The sequence below is a fragment of the Osmerus eperlanus genome, chromosome 15 (assembly GCF_963692335.1).
Source record: "Osmerus eperlanus chromosome 15, fOsmEpe2.1, whole genome shotgun sequence".
NCBI lineage: Eukaryota > Metazoa > Chordata > Actinopteri > Osmeriformes > Osmeridae > Osmerus > Osmerus eperlanus.
The window spans coordinates 16794128-16807349 of record NC_085032.1 but is presented as its reverse complement, the minus strand read 5'-3'; the positions used below and the strand labels follow the sequence as shown (position 1 = coordinate 16807349).

Genomic DNA, 13222 nt, shown 5'->3' with positions numbered 1-13222 from the left:
AACTCCCCATCATCTAAGCTATACTAGCAATAAACTGAACTATACTAGCAATAAATGGAACTATACTAGCAATAAACAAAACTATACTAGAAATAAAATAAACTATAGTTGCAATAAAATAAACTATACAGAAATAAACTAAACTATACAGAAATAAACTAAACTATACTAGAAATAAACTAAACTATACTTGAAATAAACTGAACAATACTAGAAATAAACTAAACAAACTATCAACAGTGAATTAGAGGAACCGAGGGATTCATTTGAACCAAAGAAAACAACTAGAGCTTCAGACTAGGAAAACAACCTTCTGATTGGACCAGAGTAGAAGACACAGGTCTGTGATTGGACCAGAGCAGAAGACACAGGTCTGTGATTAGACCAGCGCACAAGACGAAGATCCAACACAGTTTTGATTGGACAGTAAAATGATTTGTAGTTTAAAAACAACAAAGGGTCTGAGAGTTGCTGCCTGTCAGCAAGGCTTTGTGATAAAAAAGAAAATGTATTTAGAAAAAAAGTGTGAGTGACATCAAGGGCGTGTCGTTGTAATGTGCTGCTGCTGGCCCAGCCTCGCAGCAGTGTGTTGTAATGTGCTGCTGCTGGCCCAGCCTCGCAGCAGTGTGTTGTAATGTGCTGCTGCTGGCCCAGCCTCGCAGCAGTGTGTTGTAATGTGCTGCTGCTGGCCCAGCCTCGCAGCAGTGTGTTGTAATGTGCTGCTGCTGGCCCAGCCTCGCAGCAGTGTGTTGTAATGTGCTGCTGCTGGCCCAGCCTCGCAGCAGTGTGTGGCTAACAGGTGTGGAGAATATGTGCGGAAGTTCCATGACATATTGAGTTACTTCTTTGCAGTGAAAAACAACACTTTATGCTAATCTCCATATTCTCCCATATTCGTCATTCTGCTCCCATTCTCTGGGTAATTCAATAGAGAGAAAACAGGGTCTGCCAAATTGTATTTAGATAGGATCATAAAGTCATTGAGTTATGTATTTCCATATTTAATATTTCCAACATTTAGCTTTTGTTCAGTTCATCTGTAGTTGCAGCTAGTTTTAACAAGAGAGGACTTCCATGTGACAGGAGGTCTGAATTTCATTTAGAGATTTATTAGAGACCAAGACATGGTCGTCTGTCTACTCAAATGTGCTCCTCTCTATCTCACCCTATCTCTGTCTTTCTCTCTCTCCCTCTCTCCCCCACCCTATCTCTCTCTCTCTCCCCCCTCTCTCTCTCTCTTTCTCTACCTCTCTCTCCCCCCCCCTCTCTCTCCCCCCTCTCTCTCTCTCTCTCTTTCTCTACCTCTCTCTCTTTCTCTACCTCTCTCTCTTTCTCTACCTCTCTCTCTCTCCCTCTCTCTGACTCTCAACATGCCCTTTGCCAGCGCGTTGCCGAGGGTGACCACTCTGGGGCAGAACAGGAAGTGGAACTGTAACGTTAAGTTCCCTCCTAATTGGTCACGGTCACACTAACCAAACAGGAAGGAATCTGCAACTGATTAGAATTCTTCCTCCTGCAATAATAGTCCCAAAATTAATTACATTCGGGGGGCTATTCCCACTGTTGCCTTCCTGTTTGGAAGCTGTTTTATAAGGGACAAATCCCCAGACCACAAAGCCCAGACGCACGTCCATCTCCTGTCCAGACGGACAGAGAGGCTTGCCTTGCCTGCCCCGACTCCCCCCGACTCCCCCCGACTCCCCCTGACTCACCCTGACTCCCCCTGGCCCCCCCTACTCCCCTGACTCCCCCCGACTCCCCCTGGCCCCCCTGACTCCCCCTGGCCCCCCTAACTCCCTCCGACTCCCCCTGGCCCCCCTGACTCCCCCCGACTCCCCCTGACTCACCCTGACTCCCCCTGGCCCCCCCTACTCCCCTGACTCCCCCCGACTCCCCCTGGCCCCCCTAACTCCCTCCGACTCCCCCTGGCCCCCCTGACTCCCCCCGACTCCCCCTGACTCCCCCCGACTCCCCCTGACTCACCCTGACTCCCCCTGGCCCCCCCTGACTCACCCTGACTCCCCCTGGCCCCCCCTGACTCACCCTGACTCCCCCTGGCCCCCCCTACTCCCCTGACTCACCCTGACTCCCCCTGGCCCCCCCTACTCCCCTGACTCCCCCCGACTCCCCCTGGCCCCTCCGACTCCCCCTGGCCCCCCTAACTCCCCATGAGTCCCCCTGGCCCCCCTGACTCTCCGCTGTTCCCTGCCTCTCACTCTGGCGTGACAGGGAGTTACCATCAGCCTCTGTCTGTCTGCCCCCTGCCTGTCTGTCTGCCCCCTGTCTGTCTGTCTACCTGCCTGCCTGTTTGCCCCCTGCCTGTCTGTCTGCCCCCTGCCTGTCTGTTTTCCCCCTGCCTGCCTGCTTGCCTGCCTGCCTGTCTGCCCCCTGCCTGCCTGTCTGTCTGCCCCCTGCCTCTCTGTCTGCCCCCTGCCTGTCTGTTTGCCCCCTGCCTGCCTGTTTGCCCCCTGCCTGTCTGTCTGCCCCCTGCCTGCCTGTCTGCCGTCTGTCTGTCTGTCTGTCTGCCGTCTGTCTGCCTGTCTGCACCCTGCCTGCCTGTCTGCACCCTGCCTGTCTGCGTGCTGCAGCCTGTCTGTCTGTCTGTCTGCCCCCTGCCTGCCTGTCTGTCTGCCCCCTGCCTGTCTGCGTGCTGCAGCCTGTCTGCGTGCTGCAGCCTGTCTGCGTGCTGCAGCCTGTCTGCGTGCTGCAGGTCTAGGGAACAGCGTGGGGGTGAAACAGTGACACGGTCCTGACTGGAGCTTTGAAGTCCTGTGTGCTTGTTGTGTGTCTCCTGTTGGACGAGGACACTTGATATGATGTTTCATTTGTGAGAGTGTTGAAGTGAATTAGAGTTGGCGGCCGCACAAATGTTGAAACGTTGCACTATTCTGCACATATCAAACAGAAAGGCCTCGGAGCAGAGAGACGCACAGCTTCATCTCATCTTCACAGAGGCTCAGGATGCTCAAAAATAAATGAATGCATAACAATGTTTTTGATGTTCTATATTTAAATTTGTATGGTTACTTACATTACACCTACTTCCTTGGTCTGGGAACTAATCCAATTTACATGGAAATAACACTCTAGAGTAACACAAGAGTTGCAGAGAGCATTTCCTGGTTCCCCTCCTCAGAAATGTGCTGAAAACAGATTTTGGGAGTCCTCCGGTGGATGATGCAGGCTGTATGGGATTACACCAGCCAGTTAGGATCTACAATGACTCTCTTTTCTCTACCAACCAAGGAGCATGCTGGACACATTCTCCACAGTCAAAAGGTTAATCAACAACAAATTTAGCAAATATTCTTAAAATGTGTGGTTTCACAAAGAGAAATAAAGAGCCCTGCAATAAGGTTAGTTGCTGTTAACATCTGGACTTTCCAGGGATATGTGTATGTATATATATATATATATATACAGTATATAATAGTTTTTAAATGACATATATAATACAATATATATATATGTATAATATACAGTATATAATAGGTTTTAAGACGATAATCTGATGTTATACAATAAGTTTTATTTTTATTTTACTTTTAAAATACCGCCACATAATTGTCAGAAAACACAACAGTTATTTCGACCATGTACTGCATATATATGCAAATATATGTTTGTTTTTGTCAAATACATGAACAGAGGACCAACATTAAACAGTTAAGGCTTAGTAATGTCTACATTACAAAGGATTACATCTGAATGACAAATATTCTTGAAACATATTTAATGTTGATGCATTATTAAACAAGATACAGATGTTTTTGTTGAAGAAAACAGCCGGTCACATGTTCTGTTTCATGAAGCTGTGAAACATTAGATTTAAATGATGTCCACAGTCGTTTCTCCCGAAACATGATCCAGTAAACTGTGGATCTGTTGCCTCAACACAATTACACACACAACTCTCCTGTCCTGTCTTCTCCTGGTCCTGCCCGCTCTACACCAGCCCGCTTATCTTAAACAGCTATTTAAATCAGCACTTACCAACTCCATTCTGTACCTAAACAGCCATTTCAGAAAGTGTTGTCTCTCATTTGGGTTGAAAATTGGGGAATGGGCTGGAAATTGGAAGCATCTAGACTGCAGTCCTGGAAAGGGAAATCAAAGTGAAATGAGATGATGCATGCTGAGGGAATGTTTCACCAAGGGGCAAACAGGAAGAATAAGATAACAGAGAGAAGCCCCTTAATGCTGCGTTACTGGAATCTGCTTTCACTGAGGTTTCTACAGAACTGGGTGTGTGTGTACTGCCAAGGGTGTGTGTGTGTGTGTACTGCCAAGGGTGTGTGTGTGTATGTGTGTTTGTACTGTAAAAGGCTTAAGACACAAATCAAAAATGTTAGGCCAATTTTGTGTTGTTTCTCATGTTTGCATACATGCATGTATCAAGCAGCAGAGTCCTGGACTCTCCGGGGCCTGAAGTGATGACTCCTGCCCCTGCTGGGGTCCACACACTGGGGTCCACACACGGCTCATCCACAGCCGTGTTGCCAGGGACACTGGTGATGTTGAGGCCTTGGCTTGCTTGAATGGCTTCCCTCAGGTCTGCATGGTGACGTTTCAGAAGAAGGTTTGACAGGAGCGGTTCTGGCTTCTGTTCAGTGTAACCTGAAGTTCCCCCCCGCAGCTGTGGTCTCTGGGTGCGTGTCCCCGGCCGGGGGACAGAGGACAGACCCTCCGTTCCCAAGACAACGCAGGAGAAGAGCTCGGAACTAGCCCCACATGTTCTGGAACACACGCACACCCCGCTCAGGGTTCTGGTCTAACTTTATAAACTAAGTTGTTTCACCAGATCAGTGTGTCGTTAATGAAAATAAATAAAAAGTTATGTAACGTAAGTTGTAAGTTTTATTTTTTATTTTTACAACGTTTGGGATGATGTTATGGGAGCTGAATATTTGTAGAGGTGCCATATCTTTACTGCTGTGTTTAGTTTTGCCAAGAAACACTTCAGACAGAATATACATTCCCAGGAGCAATATTTTCTGCGAGCTAAAACTAGTTCAAAGACATTTCTTCTGAGTTCTTTGCTCTCCTCAACTTACTGTACTGGCAACAATTCAATTCGCAATTTGAAGTGACTTTTTACAACATCTTTTACAGGCTTTGTAGAAAGTAAATGTGCTCAGGCCTGTGGCTCAAATCATTATTATGTAAAGAAATTATAAGCAAACTTGGTGAAAGTGGTTTAATTGTGGCAATGCAAGCAGGAGCCAACAGCATATTGAGTCAGTTTTGCTTAATTGTTTTATTTTTATGAAGATTTACACAAAGTTCTGAAGGGGCTCCCACCACCCACCCCCTCAGACAACTGGTTTCATTTCCACAGCTTCCTGCTGTCATCCGTGCATCCCGGCCCCAGCCGGCCCCAGCCGGCCCCAGCCGGCCCCAGCCGGCCCCAGCCGGCCCCAGTGCCCACTGAAGATGGGACTATGTCTCTTCTTCTGTGTCATTTCATTCCAGTCCGTTGTGGAGTCAAAGTGAAGCCTGGTTGCAGCAGTAGCTCCAGCTTGTTATGGAAACAGAGTCATGATGAATGTGTTGGAACTGCTCAAACTCAATCTAAAGTGTGTTGCATGTTGTTGAGCTTCCTCCAGCTCCATCCTTCATGCGCTATTAGAGGAGAGCCACTTCCCTCTGACGCCCCACCACGCAGTGTCGCCGGTTTTAAAATACTGTCTGTGAGAAATGCAAAATTTATGACGCCCCCCCACACACACACACACACACATCCCCACTTGATTTATGTGAAATAATAATACACTATTTAATGCTTAAACATAGCTAGGAGCGATCTTTGCCTATCAAGATGTACAATGGAGTAATGGAGCTGGAAGATAGATCACCTTGCGGACCTGAGATGCTTGTTTAAAGGTGCTCAGTGGATATATTAAACTATATGTAATTGTACACTAACTCTGTGCTGTGGGCATGGGAGAGGAAATATAATGTAATAATTATAAAATAATATTATTATACATGAGTATTTTACATTATCATTATTATTATACATTATTATCATTATTTGGTTGCTAAATATAAACCCACTTCAGGTGTGTGAACACAAACATCAAACAGCAATCGTGTGACGCCCTGTCTCAGCTGCGGGGGCAGAGACAGCAAGCAGAGTAGGACACTATTCATCTTAGTGAGCAGAACACAATCTGGGGAAAGATTCACAGTCAATGTTTGGCAAGCAATATATTTACAATATTACAACATTAATTATCTTTTGCAGAAGACGCTGTTGAAACAGGACTGGTCTTGCAGAGACCGATTTGTGGTTTACTGATTGCCTTATTTACTCATCCTAAACAGCAGATCCAAGCTGACACAAACGCTCTGAGGACTCTCTGCTTCACCACACAGGCCAGGTGAAGCACCACAGTCAGCCCACAGGTGGGACTCGGGTGAGTCACTCTGCAGAGCAGTGTGTGGCTGACACTCCCATAGCCTCCACCATCTACCTGCGTTTGTTCTTTACCTGGCGCTGACAAGAAAAACACCACCAGCCAACCAGCAACTCACAAACCGGGATTGTTCACGTGCAATTACTGCCACGGCCAGCCACAGGTGCTGAATTCTTCTGGGAAGCTATAAAAATGATATGCATGATTTGCTCAGTTACCCAGGTCTGTAATTTAACTGCTTTCAACGCTCTTCCTGGGTCTAGATTCAGGCTGTACAGGTTTATGACGGGGTGACACCCACCAGCGGCTCCCCCATCCTGCCAGGGGGTCTGAGGTGGGGCATGCCATGCCCACCCTGGCTGGAGGATAGGGGGGCGCAGAGGGGGGGGTGTTGAGGAGATGGGGGGGGGGGCGGGGTGTTGGGGAGATGGGGGGGGGGGGCGGGGAAGGGGTGGCGGGGCGGGGCAAGGGAGAACGGGAGCTAGGGGGGAGGGCAGGGGAGGGGAGGGTGGGTGGGAGCTGGGGGAGGGCAGGGGAGGGGAGGGGAGGGTGGGTGGGTGGGAGCTGGGGCAGGGCAGGGGAGGGGAGGGTGGGTGGGAGCTGGGGCAGGGCAGGGCAGGGGAGGGGAGGGTGGGTGGGAGCTGGGGGAGGGCAGGGCAGGGCAGGGGAGGGTGGGTGGGTGGGAGCTGGGGCAGGGCAGGGCAGGGGAGGGTGGGTGGGAGCTGGGGGAGGGCAGGGTGGGTGCTGGTGAGGTATGGAGGTCCTGGTCAAGAGACATGGACACAGACCAACCCTCACCATCCAGGGACTGACAGCCTTCAGGACAGACAGAACAGCCGTTCTACGTGTCATTTTGAAACTGAGGCTGTGGTGCAGCCGTGATGGAGGGAACACAGCAACAGGTCAATAATAAATGATTCGATGAATAAGATAGATAAAAGAAGTATACATTTCACCTTTCTTTGTGTAGTAAACGGTATTGAAACAACTGCATCTCCCTGAGTGGGTAACCCCAAGACTGTGATTGACATTTCATATCTGTGACAATATTCCAAATAATTAAAAACAGAAATCTTGGAAGGTAATGGGCTTCTCAAATCCATTAAGTAGTTAAAGGTTATGTGAAAAACAGTATTATTGCTCACAGCTAAATTCTTAATTAAATGACACCACGTCTTATGTTTGTGTCTCCCTCCCTTCATATGCATAGCGCAGGTTAAATGAATGCGCAGTGAAATATGTGTGTTATTTACAGGCTCGATTCGATGACAACAAACAGTTCTTTGTCCCTGCCTGTATGTATTAGAGGGACGCTCGCAGGGAGGATAAGGAGACAACATTCCCAGCAAATTGTTTAATCACTTTTCTTTTCTTTTCCTCAGACTTGCAAAGAGGCATGCTTCCCCCTTCTGGCAACACCTTAGAAGACCTCCGCACCTCAACAGTCTCTTTAGTCTTTAGTGACTTCAGTCTTTAGTGACTTTTGTCTTTTTGCTATCCACGAAATAAAAAACAAAAATCTTGAAAACAGGAAATTTAAATATTTCGTCTTTTTTAATGGTTGGGCCTTTTTAACTAGTCAGACTCACAACATGTCAGTCTGCTTTCGACTGAGAATATATTAAGGAAACTTCAGGCAGCCCAACACTAGCTGGCCCCTCGCCTCACAGTTATCCACAGACATGGGTTTAGAGGGGGTTTAGAGAGGGGGAGGGGGTTTAGAGAGGGGGAGGGGGTTTAGAGATGGGGAGGGGGTTTAGAGAGGGGGAGAAAAATGTGAGAGTAGCAAGCCTAGCAGATCAAAGACAATAACCTGAGAGAGGATATGAGTGGTTGGAGAAGCAATATAGAGCAGATAGCATCTGTTTCTCTAGCATGCCAGAGCTCCTGATGGCTTGGAGACGGGACAACAGAGAGAGCCTGGATAAAACCAAACACAAACGGCTTATTAAGGAACCCTCACTGTAATGTCAGATCAGCAGACTCTCAAGAAGTGACTCCGCTTCCAGAAGTCAGTGTTGGTAACAGATAAAGGCTTTTATGACAGTGGCATTTGGGGTGGGGTGTTGGATTATCTCATGGCGATGGCGACACTGTGATTTCCTAGCTTCTGGTATTTCCAATTTTGAAAGTGGCACCTTGGGTTGGATGTATGGGTCCATTTTCTTTTTAATTTGGGGGAAGTGGGTTAGCGGGAGAAAGCAGAGGGAGTTATCAGCCAGACGAGGTGTTCCTCCTCTCTCACTGTGCCCGCTAGCAGACAAGCCTCTGTTTCCTTTAACGTGAAGACAGTCTGCTTCAGCCTCTACAGAGTGAAGGCACATTCCTAACCAGCATTTCATCATGTTTACAGTATGCAAAGCTTAACAGCATTTAAAGGATGCCGTTTGTTTGCGTCCTTAGTTCTACACAGTTGTTTTGAGTCTGACCTTCTAAGGAATTCACCTGATATCTAATACTAAACCCTAACCCATAGCCTATAAAGCATTCGCTATTTTAACACTTGTAACAATTGCTATTCAGTGAACAGAGAAACATATCGTGATTATACAGCTCTCTCGCCAGTCAGAGAACAGGAACATCAGTGGGAACTAGTCAGTGATCGCTCATGACTGCTTCTAATGGACAGATGAGAGGCTTGTGACTTCTAATAACCAAAATCCAAACTTGGGTCTTGAGCTAAAATGTAAATGATGCTCTTGCGCAATGCTGGTCAAGAAAAGCAATTAAGTTCCACTCTCGCTCTGCTGTCCAGCAGAAATACAGTCTGAGAGAGCTGGGTCCTGCTCCCTCTCAAGCCTCAGAGAGATTGAATAATGCCTGGCTTGATCCGCTTTCCACCAGGCCATATTGAATCCAGATTTGACTGGTTCAGAAGTCATTTCCCTGCCCTTCATCTCCTTCTCCACCTTATTTATTGCAGGTCCAGTGGTCCTGCTCCAAAGCCATTACCAGAATATGTACCTTTTTTGAATAATCAATAAATAAGTATTTTATTATTTAACAGGATATTATGGGTAGGAACATTGGTTTTATTTCATAAATCATCGTATTTGATGAATGGGAACACTTGTAAACTCTGATGTGAAGTGGCCGTGGTGTCCTGCTGTGCATGGCTGAATACTTCAGCAGGTTGTAAACATGAGCTCTGTGTCTCTTTAGGACTGTCACACTGGGCAGGAGGCCCTAGACTCAGAGAGATTATTAATCCTTTCTGACGGTGATTTGTCCGGCCTTAGCGCCGCGACCTGAGAGAGGAGTCAGGCCTGGCCCAAGCCTGCCTCTGTGTAGGTGACTCATTTGAAATGAGTTATTAACAGAATTCTTTTGAATAGATGGAAAAATTGTAGCCTGGCTTTTTAGTGTCATAAAGGCCGAGTGGAGGCGGCTGGAGGCCGCACAGGGACAGAAGGCAATACCATTACAATCAAATCTGAGATGGAAGAGGGATTGAGCTGTCCACTCTGAATTTTTATATTGTCAAAGAGGCTAGCTGGAAATAATGGTATCTGGGGGGGACGGGGGGACAGGGGGCGGATACAGAAACCATTAGGAAGTGTGGGAGAGGAGGGACTGATACTGTAACTGTTAGGAAGAGGTTGTGGAGGGAGGGAGGATATTATAAGAAGAGGAGGTAGGGGAGGGTGGAGAAGAGAGAAGGGTGTAGAGGCAGGAGAGAGAGAGCTAGAGGAGAGAGAGGGAGGAGAGAGAGGGAGGAGAGAGGGGGAGGAGAGAGAGGGGGGAGGAGAGAGAGGGAGGAGAGGAAGGGGGGAGGAGAGAGAGGGAGGAGAGGATGGAGGGAGGAGAGAGGGGGAGGAGAGGATGGAGGGAGGAGAGAGAGGGAGGAGAGGATGGAGGGAGGAGAGAGGGGGAGGAGAGAGAGGGAAGGAGGAAGGGGAAAGGGAAGAGAGGAGGAAGGGGAAAGGGAAGAGAGGAAGGGAGAGAGGAAGGAGAGAAATATGGGAGAGGATGGAGGGAACACTAGTTTGCTGGAGGAGAGAAATACAGAGGACTGGAGTGGAGGACAGAAAGAGGAGGAGTGGAGAATGGAAGGCAGAACATGCGGAAGGATGATGAGTAGGGGGAAATGATGACAGGGAGGAACTCCTTGTATACTAGCACACACACACACAGCTAGGTCTAACCTGCTACTTCTTGATTTGCAGTGCAATGCTCCACCACTCAACCCTACACTGATCCACTCCACCCAACCCAGTTGCTTCCTGTTGACATTACTGTCATTAAACCTGTGGTGGATAAACACACCCTCTGAACCAGCTCCTGGCACCAAGAAACAAGCCTTCCCTCCAGACCTGACGCCTGATGCAGACGAACCAGACAGACAAGTTATTCTGCTGGTGTCAGTGTGCAGCAACAGTTATTGGACACTCGCATATACATGTGTCGCAGTACTTCAAATTATTAAAGAAACGGAGAAATGGACTCTTTAGAATCTCCAGATGAGGTAGGCCTGTTCATGCCTTCATACTATACATGATTTGTCTTGCGACTACAACGATTTAATGTATTCCTGCAGTGGACAAATCAATGACGTATCTAAGACAAAGTATTCACCTGTACTGCTTTAACATTCTCCACCAATGGTGCAGCAGGTCAAAGTTCGACGTTAGTCTGACCGGAAGTTGTTGGCTGCAGCCAGGAGACAGCTGGAGTGTCGGCATGCTAGCTAACTAGCTTCTCACCGGTCCCTGGCTAGCAATTCTGCGGGAAAAGGTCGATTGTTGTCGAATGTTTTATAGTATGATGCTCTCGCGTTCGCAATGACATTATATCTGGATCGTCTCACAAGAAGAGTTAATTTTAACGTAGCATTTCAAACCCGGAAACAGTGCACGGCTACATGGTGGGTACCTAGGTGAGCTAACTAGCCAGCAGTAGCCTGAAAAATTATCATTTTGCGATTCTGAAATGTCTTGCTAAATTATCGTCATTACGCAGTTAAGGTAGATCTGAAATATGTCGCTAATGCTGTGGGTTCGCTAAATCTAAAGCAAGCTTTACTAACTTGGTAGATGGCTAACTAGCTCACTGCCTATATGATTGATTACCTACAGTAGCCAACTGTAATAGGTTGACAGTGATGTACCATTTCAGCATCCAGTTTACCTGTTCGTCGTAGCAAGGATCAGTCTGTAATGTTGAGATGCCCGCCGATACGAATGCGACCAGTTAGTTAACCACCATCAAAACAGTACACGCACTCCGAGGTAGAATTTGTATTAATTGTATTGTTTATCAGACTAAACTATTGCTTATGTGAACCGATCACCTCCGTTGTAGAAGGCCATTTTCTACGTATTCAACAAGACAGCAAATGCACGTTCATGTTACCTGCATGGTAACAGACAGATAACATCCTGACAACTGGCTCTACATCCCCCTCTCTCCTCAGCCCGGAGACAAGATGAGTGGCAAGTTCCCCCTGTTGGGTTACAACAGCTCGCGGAAGCACATCTCCATCTCCATCCCCGCCTCCACGGAGGTGATGTCGCCTCACATCCGCTCGGTGGATGAGCTGCGTGTCCTGGGCCTCAACCTGAGCGGCCTCAACACGCCCACGCAGTTCCTGGTGTGCGTGGCGGGAGTCTTCCTGTTCTACCTCATCTATGGTTACCTGCAGGTCAGTAGAGGAGGAGGACTGATAGGGATCATCTCCTGGGTTTTGATCTGCTACACTTTCTGAAAGCACTGTTTATTTGGATAAGTGTCTGCTATATTAATACAAATGTGATGATTCACTTTATTTGTAGTGCTCACTCTTGCGTGCATGACAGCAAATGGTGCATGCCTTGTAGGGGACGGTGTAGCTTAGTGGTTAGGGCATTTGACTTCAGGTAAAGAGGCTGCAGGTTCAAATCTTCCTCTGTATGTCACTGGAAGAAAGTTTCCTTCATCATGTGTCGTGTGGCAGGAGCTCATCTTCTCTGTGGAGGGCTTCAAGCCGTTTGGCTGGTATCTGACGCTGGTGCAGTTTGGGTTCTACTCCGTCTTCAGCCTGGTGGAGCTGCAGCTCACACAGGACAAGAGGAGGAGGTACACACACACACACACACACACACAGAACACACACCTGTTAGCGTGCCGTGTGTGTGGAGGGGGTTTTACGTGTGTGTGTGTGTGTGTGGAGGCGGGTTTTACGTGTGTGTGTGTGTGGAGGGGGGTTTTACGTGTGTGTGTGTGGAGGGGGGTTTTACGTGTGTGTGTGTGTGTGGAGGCGGGTTTGTGTTGTATATCTTGTCAGCTGGTCAGTTTGGGCTGTTCCAGATTGTTGACTTGACAAGTGGCTCCACACACACACACCCACCCCCCTCCTCACTCACACACACACACACACACCCCTCCAAACTCACGCTGCTGTTTCCCTCTGCAGAATCCCAGGGAAGACCTACATGATCATAGCCTTCCTCACCGTGGGGACCATGGGCCTGTCCAACACCTCGCTGGGATACCTCAACTACCCCACCCAGGTCATCTTCAAGTGCTGCAAGCTCATCCCTGTCATGATAGGAGGCATCTTTATCCAAGGTGAGCAAACCTCACAGCATGAGCTGTGGTCCAGCTGGCTGGCTGGCGTGTTCATGCTGGAGTTGGGTTCTGCAGGTAGGCGTGTTCATGCTGGAGTTGAGGAGGGAGTTTGAGTGTTTTGCAGGAATGTGCGCTCAGGTTTCGAGTTACAGCTGAACAGGTTCAGCTGTGTTAGACATGGAGACATCAAGCATGCAGATGTTAATAAGCCATCTCTTTTTGATGCTGTACGACAAAACCAAAACAAAGTGCTCTTC

The 13222-nt window shown here is 48.0% G+C and overlaps 1 protein-coding gene across 4 annotated transcripts; it reads left to right on the top strand.

Annotated features, from left to right (window-relative positions):
- The first annotated feature begins 10725 nt into the window (after nucleotides 1-10725).
- slc35b3 (solute carrier family 35 member B3) lies at nucleotides 10726-13209 on the top strand. 4 transcript variants are annotated; one of them, XM_062479626.1, is made up of 5 exons: nucleotides 10797-10884; nucleotides 11030-11283; nucleotides 11833-12060; nucleotides 12352-12473; nucleotides 12811-13205. In XM_062479626.1, the coding sequence occupies exons 2-5, from the start codon at nucleotides 11281-11283 to the stop codon at nucleotides 13076-13078; spliced, it is 621 nt and encodes a 206-aa protein (XP_062335610.1). In that variant the 5' UTR covers nucleotides 10797-10884; nucleotides 11030-11280; the 3' UTR covers nucleotides 13079-13205. The 4 variants fall into 4 exon arrangements, with proteins under 4 accessions (XP_062335607.1, XP_062335610.1, XP_062335611.1 ...); XM_062479623.1 differs by lacking the exon at nucleotides 11030-11283 and having other exon boundaries at nucleotides 10726-10884; nucleotides 12811-13209; XM_062479627.1 differs by lacking the exon at nucleotides 10797-10884 and having other exon boundaries at nucleotides 10891-11295; nucleotides 12811-13207.
- The last annotated feature ends 13 nt before the right edge of the window (nucleotides 13210-13222 follow it).

Excerpts from the sequence above, each read along its gene's own strand:
- slc35b3 (XM_062479623.1), top strand. The coding sequence starts at position 10,858 with ATGGACTCTTTAGAATCTCCAGATGAG. Across the intron at positions 10,885-11,832 it reads CTTTAGAATCTCCAGATGAG|CCCGGAGACAAGATGAGTGG; the intron begins GTAGGCCTGTTC and ends CTCTCTCCTCAG. Across the intron at positions 12,474-12,810 it reads ACACAGGACAAGAGGAGGAG|AATCCCAGGGAAGACCTACA; the intron begins GTACACACACAC and ends TTCCCTCTGCAG.